The 19,403-nt window shown below is 39.1% G+C and overlaps 1 protein-coding gene across 6 annotated transcripts in view; it reads right to left on the bottom strand.

Annotated features, from left to right (window-relative positions):
- Positions 1–19,112, bottom strand: part of nhsb (Nance-Horan syndrome b (congenital cataracts and dental anomalies)) — a 41,252-nt gene extending 22,140 nt beyond the window's left edge. For all 6 annotated transcript variants that reach the window (XM_029143734.2, XM_029143735.2, XM_041069960.1 and 3 more), the window contains exon 1: positions 18,504–19,112. In XM_029143734.2, the coding sequence (XP_028999567.1) occupies positions 18,504–18,783 (280 nt within the window). In that variant the 5' untranslated portion in view covers positions 18,784–19,112. The remainder of the gene's footprint in view (positions 1–18,503) is intronic.
- Between the last annotated feature and the right edge of the window lie 291 nt (positions 19,113–19,403).

Genomic DNA, 19,403 nt, shown 5'->3' with positions numbered 1-19,403 from the left:
GTGTGTGTGTGTGTGTGCAGATTATTTGCAAGTGTGTGTGAGAGAGAGAGAGCAAGAGGGAGAGAGAAAGGGACTGGAAGGAAAAAACAGTTAATGGTTTTGTGGTGGAGCTTAATCCAGTCATACACTTTAAGTTTAACAGGGAAAGGGACTTGAGTCATATTAATCACATGTCACATGAGGCAGCTATGACTGGTTGCAATGGTTTCTACTGCTACTAGCACGACCTGAATGCTGTGGTTGCACCATAGTATGTAGTCAACAGCAAATAAAGCTACATGTGAACTCCCATGCTGTTCATTTGGTCCCGTGAGCTTACCATCATCAGTCCTGACTCTTTATTTCTAATAAATGGATCAAAAAAGTGACTAAGCTGTTGTTGGCTTGTGGGGGTGGTTTTATGCTGGAAGACATTCTTCTATAGCTTCAGAACCTACAGTATCCAGTAGTTATCAGCTGAGTGAACATAGTTGTTTCTATGGAAACAACTTAAAGATTAAAACTGTAAAGAGCGAGAGCTGTGCCAGAGTGATTCCCATAATGCCTTGTGCCTGGGGATCTCAGGGAGGGAGGGGGCAGAGAGAAGAAAGGTGTGTGTGTGTGTGTGTGTGTGTGTGTGTGTGTGTGTGTGTGTGTGTGTGTGTGTGTGTGTGTGTGTGTGTGTGTGTGTGTGTGTGTGTGTGTGTGTGCATCAAAGTGATAACCAAAGAATCGTATTTTCCTACTAAAGTGAGTCCATTTTGACCAACTCAGAACATTTTGGCTGGTCCTCACTAGTGATGTGTCTTATACAGTATATAAAGTGTGTTTGTAATCAGTACTTTCAAACATTATAATGTTGATTTTGTGGTACTGTATAATCTGCCACAATCATAAAATATACTACTACTACTACTACTACTACTACTACTACTACTACTATTACTACTACTACTACTATTACTACTACTACTACTACTACTACTACTACTACTACTACTACTACTACTAATAATAATAATAATAATAATAATAATAATAATAATATCGTCACATTTTGGACACGTTCCCTAAATGAACCAGGTAAACATTGTATTGTTTGTTTTTGCTTTAAAAGTTTCACTAAATGTCAAAAATTGTCTAGGGTGAGGGGCTAGGGAAGGCTTTATGTGGGGGTTTGAACTAAGTAACTAACAATCATACGTTAGACATTTTAACTGTGTTTGACGCATGTTTCTCCAGCTGGCACTGGCCAACAGGCTTAAAAACATTTCAACATTTTTTGATAGATTTATATTACAGTATATTAATGAATGGAATAATCACAGAGCATTTCCGCAGTGCTGTGCTGTCTTTTTGTGATGTTTAAATTTTGTTGCCTTCTTTTTGGTAAAGTAAACACTTTTGCTCTAGCGCTTTTAACAGGTTACTGTACTATGAATTTTGTGCCAAATGCTATGCTAAAATATTGAACCCAGTAAAAATGTATATAATGAGGTATATTGTATAATGTACCTGTTAAACAGCAGTTCACTGTCAACATGCTACCATTCATTAACTTAATGTAATGTCAGTACCAGTGTTTACAGGGACCTGCTGTGAATAAACTGTTGTCATTCTCTTTCTGTGTGTGTGTGTGTTTGTGTGTGTGTGTGTGTGTGTGTGTGTGTGTGTGTGTGTGTGTGTGTGTGTGTGTGTGTGTGTGTGTGTGTGTGTGTGTGTGTGTGTGCACGCATGCCTGCAGTCTTTTTATCACTCTCACTCATTTTTTGTTCCATCCATTTCTTGATGTGAATATTTACCTTCTAAATTTGAATGTATGTGCCATCTAACTGTGTCCTCCGCTCACTTTTCCCCTGTCTCTTTCTTCTCTCCCCTCCCCCTACCCCTGGGTGATGCCAGTGCTGTTGTCAGGCTGGAGCTAAAAGCAGCCAATCGTGTGGCTCTGTGCTGAGGAGCTTTGGGGTGATGTTAGGCAGTTTCATGCTCATACGATGAGCTTTGCCAAATGTAGGTCATGCTTCTCCTCTCTCTTACTGTCTTTCTGTCTCTCTCACTCTTTTTCTTTTATGAATGCGCGTGCACGCACGCACACACGCACGCACGCACACACACGCACGCACGCACACACACACACACACACACACAATTTACTGCATAGGTACACACACATCCACATACATACAATAGTATTCAGTGCTCATACAAACACAGACTTCATCCCTTTACACACGTACACACAGTCTCTCACAGGGTGGGTTGACACTGTGCAGTGCGGTGTCATTCTTGGCTGTTTGGTAACAACTGGTGGACTTGTTTCCCACAGGACAAACAACTTAAATAAGTGGTAGAGGAGATTTTTTTCTCTACAGCCAATATTTCTACTGATGATGAAAAATTAATTACAGAGCAACTGTAAAACAAAGAAACTCCTTGTGCCTTCTCCTGAACTCTTCCTGAACTCTTGTGCTGCAGAATACAAGCAGGATTACAGTATGATGTGAACAACAGCCATAGGAGCCGGAAGATTATATATGGACACTAAAGCAGAGACCTCAATTGAACAGTCTGACAGGATTTAGGGGATCATTCAACAAATCTCAAAAAATTGTATTTTTTATACAAAATGCTGGCACACATGAGGAAGGTCAGAACTAGGATTTTAGAATAATTTATGATAAGTCAAATATTTCCACACTCAATCATACTCACCTGACAGGTTTTTAACTTATTATTGTTATTTTAAACCTGAAGAGTCAACTGAGGATTAACTTTGAGAATTTATCAGCAATTTGGACCTGATGAGGCTCAAAAGCTTACAAATGCATCCTGCAGGTAAATCACGTTTCAAGAACGCAAGTGACTAAATTTTCTTGAAAATAATGATAGAATGTAGTGTTTTAGTTGAGGTGGCACTAACTCTAACAACTTACTGTGACATACAGTACAGCTTGGTTGCTCCACTGGTCACCTTAAGCTTTGTTTCTTTCAAAGAGTTTCCGCTGCTTTTTTGCATGACCACAATGATGATCTGGTGATCTACAACAAAGCCATTCTTTCAAGACGCTTGTCGACCAAGGTTGTGTTTGTCTGCATGTTTTCATTTTTTGCTGTCATTTTTGTTAATTTGATTTGTTTTGTGAAGTACCTTTTTGACTTGTTTATTTTTTATGAAAATTGTGAATGTGAATCATGACACAAATGCTTCACAGCTTCTTCAGACACACATATACACACAAAGCTCCTCCTCAGAGTGAGAATCACTTCTACTTCCCTGGGCTGCCACTGCGAGGTTGACCTATTTTTGTCCAGACCTCTCTCTCTCTTCCCTCCTCTCTCTTTCTGTCTCGCTTACTCGCTTCAGCCCCATAAATCACCCTGCTTAATAATTCACTACAGCTTTATAAGCCTCTACTCTGCTAAACAACAGGATCAGAAAAATCCTTTATACAGATGTGTTTTGAGGTCACATTTATAAAATACTATACATTTATAATGTAGCATGTAGTGTTCTACACTACTGTACAGTATATGAAAAGAGGGGAAAAGGAGCAACACACTGACATTCAGCACGTGACATTCATCTCTATTTTGGAGATAACAGAATGACAGAAGAACATGGAACAAAACAGAGGTAACATTGGTGGTGGTTGTGGGGTGTTATTATAAAACTGCAGATTATTTGCACAGACTCGCTCTGCCTGATGTGATTGGATAGTCGGATTGGGCAGGAACCAATAAGGGCAAAGTAAGAGTAAGACAGCAGGCAGAGCGTGCTCTCGCTGATGCTGGGCACACCCTGTAGCTGTGTGTGTGTGTGTGTGTGTGTGTGTGTGTGTGTGTGTGTGTGTGTGTGTGTGTGTGTGTGTGTGTGTGTGTGTGTGTGTGTGTGTGTGTGTGTGTGCAGATGAGCCTTTTCCTTCTGTGCTTTCTGTGCTTGATTTGTCATTATATTCTTATATTATATACATTCTTTACACATGTTTGAGAGACATGTTTGAAGTTTCAAAAAATTCAAGTCTACATTTTTTTACATCTACCCTGCCCCCTTTTAAGTCTCCTCCCAGGAGCCTTTGTAGAACAAAGACAGCAAGTATAATGTATTCTTTACCCCTATTGTCACTGCATTAAAAATAACCCTGATACATCTGCCGTTTGCATAAATCTCTGTGAATTCATAAGTTTTGGGTTGTTATTATTACACTCGATCCGCTTTTACGAGTTAAGAGATGCAGGAGATGAGTACGCTTTAGTGTGAACAGGTTGGCCAAATTCTGGAACCTCCTGGAAAAGAAATGACATTTTGGGACTGATACTTTTTTGCTCCCCTGCTAATGTTTAGAGGAAAACTTCTATGTGACCAACACTAGTATCAACACACAGGTAGGACAAAGGGAAACAAAGGGTTGCAAGTGGAAATCAGTGGTTGGATATTGAAACTCAACAAAATGGATACTACTGGGCATCTGTAGCTGCATGTCAAACCTGACCTAGCATTTGGCTCGGTACAATATCGCTGTGAAGAACCCTTTGAAGTAGTAACAATGAGCACAGAGGAAACTGAGTGTCATAACAGCATCTGTGGCGATACAAGCTGCAGCCTTTCTGAGCTGTCACATCTCCATCATTTCATCAGGAAACAGTAGACGGAGGTGGAACAAGTCTAGAGTCCAACCACAGGTTTTTACTGCTGCTGATTTTGCAGTCTTACTTCTGCATTGATTGTCCAGTTATCAAATTCTGAAGAATTATTTTGAATTATTTTTGACATTTTAGTATTATCCATTTTTTTTACATGATTTTTCTCTTACGACAAAGAACTGCATCTGATTAGCAGAACCAGAATTGAGAAAACCAAACATACAGTACTCAACCCTACAGTAGTTTGTTGGTAACAATTCTTATTTTGTCACAAAAGGTCTTCTTCATGTCTCAATCTTTTTTTGTCTAATGTTTCTCATTGACTCTATTGACACTTCCTTACTGTACCTTTAAATCTCACAAATAAAACATATAATATTGGACATGTGTTTGACTTGAATATATGTTTAATAAAAAATGTATAAATGTAATAATATAATAAAAAATCAAATAAATATTTTCTTATCAATCTGTTAAATTTAAAGCAGCTTTCCTACTTCACTTCTGTGGTGTTTTCCACAAAGGCACTAATGAGAGCACAGAAAGAGCAGGGGTGTTGAGTGTGTGATGCTGTAGTCTGATTGATGTGACAGTGAGAGTGAGCCTTCTCCAAGTAGCCCAGCCTCTTTGCTCTTCTTTCACACACTGGCTCCGCTCACATGTCCCAGCAGCACACAGTCCACCATTCGCTGCTTACAGTTTCCTTCTCTTCTATCTCTGTCTGTCATCATCTTCCCCTTCACCCTTTTATCTCTTGTTCCCTTCACCAGTCCTCCTTGATTCCTTTGGCTTTTTTTGTTCTTCAAGTCAACCACGGCTGCATCTTGGAGACCAACCAACTGTAATGATCACATTTACTCTGCTCCACCTCCTCAGCTGACCAAAAAAAAGGAAGGGCTGTCTGTGACTGAAATATTTCAGCCTTTATCAAAAAAGTAGTAAGTGAAACGGGGGAAACAACAACACAGCTGTTGGTGAGAACCAAAATGCTTCCATAATAATTCAGAATGTCCTACCAGGTGTTACACTAATAAATTATATCAATCAGTCAGATACTAACTAACTAGCTTTTTAATTTAAATGTAAGAGGAATACACAAAGACAGACTATTGATTTTCTGTGTTTTTGATGTTGTTGACAACTCCCATACAAAGACTGAAACTACCATTTACCTATTGTGTGTCAAAGCTTAACCTGATTTTAGCTCTGTGCCGTACGTCTTCATTGCTGTGAATATGGTAAACTGCAGAAGTTGACATATCTTACTTCAAATTAATGTGACCATAAACATAAAGAATAAAAATGCAGACCCATGGGCTACAAATGAGCAACAGACGATGCTGACTCTAACATTAAATACCTTCCACAGTAAGCTTTCATGTAGCTGTTGAGAATCAGCTCTAAGCTTGGTCCAGCTTCTTCTATAAAAAAACACATAACAAGATCAGTGTCAGATCGGTTCCAACCTATACTTTCTAGTAACTGTGAGCTTAGGGAGGTAAGTCTATTTTAAGACTTACTGAACACTCACATACGTAAAACATGTATGGAGTCTAGTTAGCAACATTTACTATATACAGTAAAACCCCTTTTAGTTTAAAACAGGCTTAGGCAACTGGTTCTTTCTTTTTACCTTTACCTTGATTCACCTCTTCAGTGCCTTTTGTGAGCTACAGTATATAGCACTGCTACAAATGATGCACACACTGTTCACTGCAGTCTTAAATATTAATCTGATATTAGACAGGCCAAATGCAGAAAACGGTACCTAAAGAACTCTGCAACAACCAAACATCACTGGCATCTGTGTAAGAAGGGTCAAGCACTCTAAAATTGAGCATGAAAACAACGGGGTCATGTAGAAGGCTTCATCTCATTAGAAGAGACCTGTTTTAGGCTCTGGCTGTACTGTAATGAGCACATTAAAAGGGGAGAATGTATAATGCATTATTTCCCCTTTCATCCCAAGGATGAGAGGAGGGTTAGTTTCTGTGGGACCTTCAAGCGTTGGTCACGCATTTGTGCCTAGTTTGTACAGTACAATAGGTATGTGTGTGCGTAACTGGCTTCCTCCCATGGGAGATCAAACAGGAAAATAAAACTATTACACAGGTAAATATAAAAGATAATATAAAAAAAATATAAAACATTATTCATCTAGACATAATGTTCTTTTCAGCCCTAAGTACTCATTGTAAAGTAAAAAACATTTCTAAAGCTACATTAACATGCGTAAGCCATTTACCGTATGTGATAATGAGTGATGTGAATGAGAGATCAGCGCTATCAGGGCTGTGACCATGCTGCAGCGATAAGCATCAGATAGTGTAAATGCACGGCACAGAGGTTCAGCTGGGGCTGTATCATCCTTCTGATCCACTGCAAGCCATATGGCACAACACACGTGGATTAAAGGTCTGCTTTGCATGGACACTTAGTTTGAATCAGTTTCACTGTGTGTGTCGAACTACAAATCATCCCAAAATGCTAATATGACTTATTAATATTATGAAGCTATGTTTTGGTTCACTTTTTTTGGTTTTGGTTGGAATCAGTAATCTATTTTATCTCTGTATACAGTAAAATGACAATATGACTTATATCAATCCATAAAGAGACAGGATGGATTTACATTGTTTGCATTGCTTTAGTGCAGACTGATTTTTATTTAAGTATTTTTTTAATCAAATACATAGATAAAATAATATATTTGTAATGTTGGAATATTGAACATAGTTCAGATTATATTTTGTTGACCACCATAATTGTTCAGGTTCATTTTAGGAAGGTGTTTGATATCTTTTGTTAATAACTAAAACATGATTACTACTGAAAACTACTGTAGCAGCATTAAATCAAATTAAATGATTAGTAAGCTTCCGTCTGTTCTTATAAGCAAATAGCTTAGGGTTTACCACAGACTTCAAAACAATAATGATATGCTCAACTTATTTTTAACTAACTGCAACAAGCACATCATCGGTCCAGTTACTTTAGCATATACAATTAATAGGTGGAAACTGTGCAAATGTTATAGTTCTTGACAGTGTCTGAACGTTTTGTTTTATTTCCTCCAAAACCTTTGATATGATTTTGCCATAGTTCACGTTTGATTAGGCTGTTTTAGGTAATGTTCTTTTTCTTTTTGGAAAACAAAACACCACATGTTGATACTGTGCTGAGTTTTAATGTAGCATTTAATGCTTAGATTTGCATTAATAATAAAGCTTTGCAAAATGTCTGTTAAAATATGTTTGTTTTGATTAAATTTAAGTAGATTAAACTGAAAGTGAAGTAAGGAAACTCTGAAAGGTTAAGACGGTCTTAGTTATTACATGTAGAGTACCAAAACAAGGAGAAATTGCAGGGACTGTAACTTTAATATGTTGGGCCATTAATTTGCCATCACATCATGTTTTGTAATCGACTCAATCACCCAGTACAACGCAAAGTAGTGAGGAGTCCTCAATACCTGAAACAATTGGTTAATTGTAATTTCTTGCGACTGTAATTATTCACTGTGCGGTGATAATTACTATCATAGACTGGGAGCCAACTCTTTCAAAATACTGTAATTATTTTACACATGTTGAATACATAGCATTAGCACTGTATAATACTGGAAAAACAACTCCCTTTATCTGCTCCCTCTCAAATGAGGAGAGTAGAGGCGGCCATGATGACAGCGATCGCCATTGTTCAGGCTAACATGTTACACAGTCCAATGAGAGTTACCCCAGTCACTCATTCCACATTTTAAATCCACTTCTTTGTAGCAGCTGTGATTGCCTGCAGTGTCCAGCTCAAAAGCTACACAGTTGGACTCAGCTCACACCTTAGCACAAAGCAAACTGCAGTGCACACACACACATTACAGTTACAGTACACATTACAGTGCATACACATATTACATGTAGGATTCTACTGCCGGGTGCACTGGTGATATAAACCAGTGTGTAGCTGTGAGTACTGTGTGTTTGTGCATACATACTGTACAGAAATACACAGTAGGCTCTGATTCAATTGATTGTGACAGACATATTACTAATTAGTGCAGCCTTGGATCGTTCGTCCTCACCTCTCACCAGTCTGCTATGAAATTGGATTAATTTACCACGCCTTAATGCACTGTATCAACCTGTTGACTTCATTAAGGGTTGTCACTAGTCCAATTAAGCAGGATGGTCTTTACGGCATCCTAAGGTTCTTACACAGACAATCTGTTTCACAGGAACTCTTTAAGAACAGCTCAGTCCTTAAAACAAGCAGCAGACAATGTTTTCTAAGCTTTTTCTGACTCCATCTGTTTCCATCTTATGCTATTTTAGTTTACTAAGTCCACCCAGAAGCTCTTTCTCTTAGAATCACGCCTCCCATCCATGTTTTGGCCATAAATCCCCAGCTGATACTGTTAATCTCTGCTGTCCATATTCTGAGTGCTGTTCGAGTACATGGTCAAAAGATTATTGATTATTGATTTGGCTTTTCCTCATATTTTTGTCATCTACTAAAACAAAACTACTGTAGCAACATCTGATCTAGTTACTCTATCTATCGGACAGCATTAACATCTTCAAAAATTGTAAGTGCAAGTTCCATGTGTGTCTTTAGCTCATACAGTATGGTACAAATTTCAGGACAATGAGGTTTAGATTTACACAATTACTTCTCCATATCTCCATATATTCTTATTTTCATCAGGCTCTTCTGCAGATTTCTTTCATCCCAGTCTGTTTTAGCATAACTGCTCTTTGCCAGGAGCATCCCTGCAAAGTGTAAACACTGGTCTGTGAGAGCCTCTGTGTGGGACTTTCTTGTGATGCTGAGGAAATCACTAAGTGAGTGAGAGAATGAGAAAAAGAGAGAGAAAGTGAAAGTGTGTGTCTCCAGTGCATCCAGAATACTGAGTTTAAATATAATGTTGTTTTGATACAAAATAAGATTGTGAGGATTTTATGATACCCTAGACCTGCATAGCGTATAATTAGACCTCATGATGGTCCTGTCCGGCAGTTGAACAAGCAACATGTATTAAGCTGAATGCCATATTGTGATGGACAGTTATGCTTTTATACTGTAAGAGGAATATATAAAAAGAATAAGGATGCATCTTAGACAGACACATTCATAACTAAATAACTGCTGTACCATAGTTAACTGTAAAATGAATAATAATACTAATAATAGTGTTAAGGTATTTACATACACTCAAACATACATACAAATATCGTATATCATATGCATACACATACACCTAATCATGTGCATTTTTATACATAATCACATAATACTTAATAATATCCATAACATACAGCAGTGCAAGGCCTTTACAATATGCAATGTCCTTACAGCACATGTAGGGAGATTTTGCACATATTTGGTCGGCCTATAAAAATGTTATAAAAATGGCCGTCAGAGCATTTTTTATGAAGATTGATACTTGTCTCAAATCAAGAAGAGCCCTACTGCTTCTACTGTGATTACAGCTGAATTAGACATCTTGACCTGATGTAAGGTCCTTATTTAATCTATACCTATTTTTGAATAGTGCATTGAAGTGTGTCATCACCTTCATTCTGAATAAGTTGACATGACGCTAAACCTTGGAGAGTTAATAGACTTTACAGTATTTAAACAATATAAAGTTATTATTGAACCAGGACTATTGACCGTGGACATAATTTTGGACTCTCACATTGTATCGACAAAATGTCCACCTTCTGTTTACAACATAAAACAATATGAAGCTAATTAAAATTCCACTTACTCCATCTTCATTATTTAAGATAAGCATTAGTTCCAGTCCTGAAAACTTCCATATTTATATCCATATCCATATTCCCCATCTAAATGTTTGGGCAATCTTTGATCCTATGCAATATCCAGACAATCCATGGTGGAATTACCCATCACATCATGTGTATATATATATGATACATCTTTATTTTACGTTAAACATAATTTTGATTCTGCTCTTGTTTTATAACTGTACTGCTGCTGCAATGTGGAAATTTCCTCATTGTGGAACGAATAAAAGACCAGCTTGTCTTATCTTATTTCCTTCTATGTGCATTAACACTGCTAAAATGTTAAAAAAATAAAATAAAAACTGAAATGGCCACAAATGCCCCCACAGAAGCCAGAAAATCAACATAGGTATTGTAACCTATATCATATTTTTTGAAAAATCTAAATAGTGGTAGGTAGGGAGTTTTGAGAAAACTGTGGAAGACACTTATTACCCTGTACTGAATGACAGCACTATGCACCAGCCAATATGCAGGAATGCATATTGGCTGGTCAGAGGAACTCTTTAAGAACAGCTCAGTCCTTAAAACAAGCAGCAGACAATGTTTTCTAAGCTTTTTCTGACTCCATCTGTTTCCATCTTATGCTAATTTAGTTTACTAAGTCCACCCAGAAGCTCTTTCTCTTAGAATCACGCCTCCCATCCATGTTTTGGCCATAAATCCCCAGCTGATACTGTTAATCTCTGCTGTCCATATTCTGAGTGCTGTTCGAGTACATGGTCAAAAGATTATTGATTATTGATTTGGCTTTTCCTCATATTTTTGTCATCTACTAAAACAAAACTACTGTAGCAACATCTGATCTAGTTACTCTATCTATCGGACAGCATTAACATCTTCAAAAATTGTAAGTGCAAGTTCCATGTGTGTCTTTAGCTCATACAGTATGATACAAAGTTCAGGACAATTAGGTTTAGATTTACGCAATTACTTGAAAATGTTGTATGCCCTCATCTCCATATATTCTTATTTTCATCAGGCTCTTCTGCAGATTTCTTTCATCCCAGTCTGTTTTAGCATGACTGCTCTTTGCCAGGAGCATCCCTGCAAAGTGTAAACACTGGTCTGTGAGAGCCTCTGTGTGGGACTTTCTTGTGATGCTGAGGAAACCACTAAGTGAGTGAGAGAATGAGAAAAAGAGAGAGAAAGTGAAAGTGTGTGTCTCCAGTGCATCCAGAATACTAAGTTTAAATATAATGTTGTTTTGATACAAAATAAGATTGTGAGGATTTTGATGATACCCTAGACCTGCATAGCGTATAATTAGACCTCATGATGGTCCTGTCCGGCAGTTGAACAAGCAACATGTATTAAGCTGAATGTCATATTGTGATGGACAGTTATGCTTTTATACTGTAAGAGGAATATATAAAAAGAATAAGGATGCATCTTAGACAGACACATTCATAACTAAATAACTGCTGTACCATAGTTAACTGTAAAATGAATAATAATACTAATAATAGTGTTAAGGTATTTACATACACTCAAACATACATACAAATATCGTATATCATATGCATACACATACACCTAATCATGTGCATTTTTATACATAATCACACAATACTTAATAATATCCATAACATACAGCAGTGCAAGGCCTTTACAATATGCAATGTCCTTACAGCACATGTAGGGAGATTTTGCACATATTTGGTCGGCCTATAAAAATGTTATAAAAATGGCCGTCAGAGCATTTTTTATGAAGATTGATACTTGTCTCAAATCAAGAAGAGCCCTACTGCTTCTACTGTGATTACAGCTGAATTAGACATCTTGACCTGATGTAAGGTCCTTATTTAATCTATACCTATTTTTGAATAGTGCATTGAAGTGTGTCATCACCTTCATTCTGAATAAGTTGACATGACGCTAAACCTTGGAGAGTTAATAGACTTTACAGTATTTAAACAATATAAAGTTATTATTGAACCAGGACTATTGACCGTGGACATAATTTTGGACTCTCACATTGTATCGACAAAATGTCCACCTTCTGTTTACAACATAAAACAATATGAAGCTAATTAAAATTCCACTTACTCCATCTTCATTATTTAAGATAAGCATTAGTTCCAGTCCTGAAAACTTCCATATTTATATCCATATCCATATTCCCCATCTAAATGTTTGGGCAATCTTTGATCCTATGCAATATCCAGACAATCCATGGTGGAATTACCCATCACATCATGTGTATATATATATGATACATCTTTTTTTTTACGTTAAACATAATTTTGATCCTGCTCTTGTTTTATAACTGTACTGTTGCTGCAATGTGGAAATTTCCTCATTGTGGAACGAATAAAAGACCAGCTTGTCTTATCTTATTTCCTTCTATGTGCATTAACACTGCTAAAATGTTAAAAAATAAAATAAAAACTGAAATGGCCACAAATGCCCCCACAGAAGCCAGAAAATCAACATAGGTATTGTAACCTATATCATATTTTTTGAAAAATCTAAATAGTGGTAGGTAGGGAGTTTTGAGAAAACTGTGGAAGACACTTATTACCCTGTACTGAATGACAGCACTATGCACCAGCCAATATGCAGGAATGCAGGAGTGAGTAGATAATAGGGATGTCCCTCAGTGCATAGGCACTGACAACATGAGCACGCATGCACACGCAGTGACCCAGAGACACTGCTTAGCATGTGGGCATCTGTCAAGATTTTGCAGGAATGGTGGTGATGATGGGGTCTCCAGACAGGGATGACAGCAGTTCTGGACAATGCAGTTTAGCATGTCATAGGAGGCTCACACACACACACACACACACACACACACACACACACACACACACACACACACACACACACACACACACACACACACACACACACACACACACACACACACAGATCGTGAAGTCATTTATGCATGGACAAACATATTGAATACACACACGAGCACATTCACATCTATTTTTACAAGAAAACAAAACTGCAGTCGAACGAGGCTGTCAGTTTATTCTGTCCAAGTCAGATACAACCTGCCAGTAGTCAGTTACATTTCTGTAACTTCTGTGAATAATCCTGAATGTGCAATGTTGTCACGCCTGTCAATGTGTCTATATTGTATATCTCAGTTACTATAATGATTAATCAATCCATCAACCTGACTAAATCTCACTTTGCAAAGGTTATTAGAGCGGTTTATTGTAACTTTGTTATGAAATACAATTATTTTACTACTTAATACTTTATTTTCTTTCTCGGAAAATTGTGGGAAATTGTTTTTATTTTTTGTTTTAAATATTCTATACTTCAATTAAATTTGCTTTGGTCTTTCAGTTTGAGTTGGTAATCCCCTTGATATGAGCCAAGAAACCAGTCAACCTGATATTTCTGTCTAGTTTGGGATCAATAAATTCTCAGCTACTGTACAGTAGAACTACTGTACAACAATACCAAAAAGTTCAGAGACCAGTCTGCACAGATAAGCAATTATCTCCAGGCATCCAGCATGCCAGCCATGCCAAGCTTTGTGATGTATGGACCAAGACGTTCTGCATGCATGTTTTATTGCAGGCTGCAACAGACACAGGGGCACTTATAGCAGAATTTCAAATGATAAAGAAGAGGCTTGCAGAGTTCAGCAGGTTGTTTTGGTACTGTATGCGTATTGTGTTTTGTCTGTTAGACTAATAAAAATGTCCCATAATACTAACGTGTGCTACCAGAATATCATACAGGAGCTCCTTCATGACCTCTCTATATTTTTCTATGGCAATGTGGGCCTACAGTACGTTTAATATGCATATGCACATTATTTGCAATGTGTGCTTGTGTGACTGAAGTTTGCAAAATGGCAAAAGATTGCGAGGTTTGCGAATTGAGGTTATACAGTATGTTATCTGTCTTGTGAGGAGGGGTGATACAGTTAAGCCTTATTTTATTCAGGAACTTAAGATGGAGATTTCAAAACACACATGAAACATAGGGAAAACACCAACAGCTGTTAATTCTAAAAATAAACAGGGTACAGTAGATGTGTACAGTCCACAAAGAAAGTAGTAAAATCAGGTTGTTTGGAGTCTTGAGTAAAAAGGCAGAAGTTAAAATTCTTTGCTAGTAATTACTTGTATAAAGTATGATTTTACACTTGTCAGTTGTTTATTATAAGTCTTAATGTGTTCCTGCATGCTGCCAAACATCAGAGGCGCTGCCCTGTACTACCACTGTGTTCCCTTATCTCTCTGTCTTCCTCCTTTCACCCTGTTATCAAACGTTCTCTTCTCAGGCTTGTAAGTGTCTGGGTGGAAATCAAAGTGCATAAAACATTAAATGTGCTGTCAAGAGGCAGAAGTCTTTCCATGCTGATGATGGTAGAGAAAGTAGGCCAGTGAGGGAAGAGGTATAGATGGAGAGGAGGAGGATAGACACGGATATCCACAGAGATGGGAGGGAAGGACCAGTGGCGGCAGAGACAAAGACACTCTGGAAGCAAACAAGAGCATAAACTGTAAGTCATCACATATACTGAAAACAACTGCCCTTGGACTCTTGAATTCCATTCAAAACTTTAACAGATTAATGCGACTGTATCAAGTTAGTAATGATACAGCAATGTCTGTAGTTCTTCCTTTACTGTGAGTTGGTAAGAAAAGAAAAAAACACAGACCAATGAGAGTCACACACCGCTCTTATTTCTCCTCTCATTTTGTTTCATCACGCAGTGTTTTCCAGAAATTGTACAATAAAAATAGTAAGTAAAAATGCAGAGAGAAAAAGAGAGAGACAGAGAGAAATATTGACTCAGCTGAAAGGTTAAAGCAGGCCCTGCTTTCTCTCCTGTTACTATGCAGACTACAGCCAAACAGACCAGTCCCCCCGCTGCCACAGGCCATACTCTGTCAAATTCAAAGTCAAATTTGCTAATGGCATGCAGGGAAGAAGGTAGTATTTCCAGAGGTGGACAGTACATCTGCTACAGACCTATACTTTTAAATTAAAATCTTATCGTAGGTTGTAAGTAATTTTTTTATTATTTTTTTTATTTTTTTGAAACTGTTATATCTTTACTTCTTTCATTTCTGTTCTCCAGGTCTTTTTGCTGCTACTGCTGCTGGAAACCGGGCTGAAGACTAATAACACTGAGCCACAGAGGGATTTTGGAGAGCACAAATCAAATTGATGAAGCAAGCGTGACTTAACACAAGCTCTGAGCAACCCTCCGTTTACACACAGTAGCAATTTGATTCATCACTGATGTAAAACATACCAATTGGTGACATTTGTGCTACAACAGCTGCTGAAAGGTGCAGCCTCAGTTACTTCATTGTTTCTCCAAAGTTATGCTGCAGTAAAACCCCAGTGATTCTGAAGTGCAATTTACAAGGCCTTCTACAGTAACTTGATCAGTAAATTTAAAAAAATAGTCAGAAAAATATAGTAAATGTTGAGTATTCTCTCATCAATTGTCGGTTTTAATGCTTGATTCCTGTCATTGCACATTAATAGTAAGTTTTAAAAATATCAATCATCATATACATATATATATTAAAATACTGTATGTTCAGTTTCTTTTGGTCTCGGGTCACTAGTAACACAGTATGAAGCTGATATTCTGGGTTGCAGGAAACTCCAATGTTCCTTTTCTCACTTTTTTTACCAAATTGTTAATGAAAGTTTAGAAACGACCATGAACGAAATGATGAAAAAAGATAATAAATGCAAATAGATAAATAAATACTAGTAATCATCAGTTAAAACCCTGGACAGAATTATACAGGCAATCAATGCATTTTACTTTATTAAGTTTAGAGCTATGGGTCCCAGTGGCTCGCTCATGTCTGAGGTGTGGCACTAGCAGCAGCAGCAGCAGCAGCTGTTGTACAGTACAGTATCTAAACATGATGCATTGAGGCACAGTGTTAACAATTTAACAGCAAAACACTATTATCAGTACTTATTGCACAGAAAATGGAAGCAGGTAAGGTGTAAAAAATACATATTGGCTCATAATTAAACATGCTTACATGTCTAACACAAGCCTATAGGGCAGGTGTTTAAATGAAAGGTATGGAGGACGGCTGTTACTGGGTGCTGCAGGCTTTGATAACATTGTTGTCCATGAATGTGACAGACACAAACTGAGTGAACGCTGCCTTCTGCCATGTTCAGGATCAATCCAAGTTGGCCCCATATCGATTTCTTTGAATCTTGATACACTCTACTATTGTGTGAAGAAACTCTGTTTTCACTGACACTGAACCGCTGTCTGTGTGTATCCATAGCTATGCACATACTCAGGGTTATTGCTGCCATTTGAGAGAAAGAGGAAAGACAAGAGTCTTTTTGAAAGCTGAATAAAAATAGCAAAACTTTGGTGAACATCCAAGTCTGAGCACAGGCCTACAGAGGATGTAAACTCATGGGCTTCATGTGTTACTACTCATGAACTCATGAAACCCAAACAAAGGGGAAGTTTAATAGAATAATACAAAAAAATGTCTGTTTGATTAAAAAGTTCCCACTAGTGTGACTTTATATATTTTGTAGCTGGAGTTGCAGAAACCCAAACAGCGTAATAGTTACAGAGATTATTTTTAGGGGGCCTGATTTCATGGAGTAACAACTGCATTTTTCAAGGGCAGAAATTCTAAATATTTTTTTTTTTTTTTTTTTCTTAGTAACCAACATATTTCACAAGCTCCTGACTCCTAAAGGAGGAAAAAGAATCATGACTTGCACTAAGTCTTGATTACCTGAGCTCACAAAATACTAGCAGTGCTGCATTTTTGGAAAATCACATGCTAAATATATATCTTGATGTTGATGTAGAAGCATCAGTTTCAGGGTTTTCTGAACACAACACGTAGACAATCTATTTTTTGGGGGGCTAAGTGTGACTAGTGGCTTGAAAAAGTTTATAATGGTGAGATTTGAGCCTCTCTTATTCAAATCCCAAGCAAACTAAACAGAATAGTAAGGCTGTTTCATGTAATAGACGTATCCACCTTGCTGACACAACACATGTGTATGTGTGTGGCTGGGGGGGGGGGGGGGGGGGGGGGGGGGGGGGGTAGTATAAACAGGGAGTTTGTGCGCCCACAGAAGCTTTAGCCCCCAAAAAATGCTCTTTGATTGTCCCACATTATGGTAACGTACGGCAGCGATGACTCCAGCAGCGCGGAATGGGACCGATATCTCAGTTTGATCGCGTAAATCAAACGCCTCATACTGACGATGCTGCAGAGGACATAAATAATATGTAGCCGCTGAAGAGAAGGCGCTGTTACACTGAATTGCCGCGTCTCGCTGATGGCAGACACGGGTGTTTTGGTATGTAAAGCGTCCACTGCCTCGTGTTTCGCAATTAAAGCGGGACCCCAAATGTCTAGTCATGACCTGCTCATATTTACCCTGCAACATACACATCTGGATTCATTATTGATGCTGTGTTGGTACCACCGCATGTGGAAAGGGTGGGTTTGGCGCACGGGGAGTCGCCTGTGAGAGCCCCAGCACACACACACGCACGCACGCACGCACGTCTAAAAAGCAGCAGATACACCTGCGCAAGCTGAACTTCATAGATTTAAATAAACACTCAGTCCGTCCGCGGCCGCGCAAACGCCGCCTGAACATGCTTCAGGTGTGCGCTACCCGCAGTAGCGAGACTGCGATCCTGTGCCAATGCAGCGGCAACACACGCCCCTCCGCTCCGCTCCGCGCCTGCTGCCTGTGAGCACACACACACATACACACACACACACACACACCGACTCCCCCACATTCGTCGACGGACACGTTCACACATCCTGGTCTGCACAGCCAAATGAATGAATGAGCAGTAAACACATCTGCGCTGTGAACATGCAGCTCGGTGTCGCTGGAGAATCAAATGTGCAAATGCAGCCGCGTGACACATTTCAATGGGGATGAGAGCGCGGCCGCGTCTATGGCGTGCGTGCGTGCAGCTGGGTAAAAAATCATTTGAGGTGGGCGCCCTCGAAGCATGAGCACATATCTGGGCATGAATGGTAAAATCGCAAGTGTATATCATGGGCAGATTTTCTTTTTTGAGAGGGGGGTCTACACTCGGGCTGGTCTACTTACGCACTGCCTCCTTTTTAGGGTCTAGGGCACTGGCAGTCTGCTGTATCTGGCCTATTTTGTTCTGGAGGACCCAGACCCGCTGGTTGGTGTTGAGGATGTCGTTTTCCAGCTCCTGGAATAAGGAGCAGGCGTGCCGGGCCAGGTCGGAAAGCTGTCGCAAGGTCCGGGACAGAACCACGTTACTGATGGCACATAGGTCCTCGAAAAGCAGACCTTCATCGTTAGGGATCTGGTGCCTGCACAGAAGCTGCGGTTCCACAATCCTTTTGGCGAATGGCATTTTGCACGCCAAAAATAATAGGAGTTGTAAGCCAAGCGTAAATTCCCACTGTCTAGAAGAAAAGGAGAAAAGGGGGAAAGAGACAACATCCAAATATATAAATCCACGAGAAACCCGATGAGGATCAGGCCGATCGTGCGTTATCCCCGGGCGTCAATCCAAAGTTCCCAGATTCTCCTTGAGATCCTGCATCCTGCTGCTGGTTCGTGGGGATCACTCACACTCCCGCTCACACACACGCACACACATGCACACTCATGCAGGACACAGCAAAGCCCAGGTCAGTGGTGTGGGTATGCGTGTTGAGTCTGCGATCATGGGATGCCTCCGTGCAGCGTCAATTCAACCAGAGCGAAAAGGAAGCGGCGCTCATGATTTTCAAAATAACTGGCTGGTCCGAGAGGCAGTAAAAGCGACGGAGAAGGACGGTTAGCACAACGCGCGCGTGTAAAGATGGTCTGAGGTAGTGGTGGTTTAACAGTAAAAACATCATTGGAACGGCCCTATCGTGCAATGCCCAGCATTTCTGTACCATCGCTTTTATTTTGAAGTCAAATATTTTCTTTTCCGGTGTTGTTGTGATTATTTTTCGGAGATGGTATTGCTGCCTGGTTCCGTGG

Source organism: Betta splendens, chromosome 3 (genome assembly GCF_900634795.4).
Source record: "Betta splendens chromosome 3, fBetSpl5.4, whole genome shotgun sequence".
Classification (NCBI taxonomy): Eukaryota; Metazoa; Chordata; class Actinopteri; order Anabantiformes; family Osphronemidae; genus Betta; species Betta splendens.
Note: the sequence above shows the minus strand (reverse complement) of the source record. Positions and strands in the feature narration are given on the sequence as shown.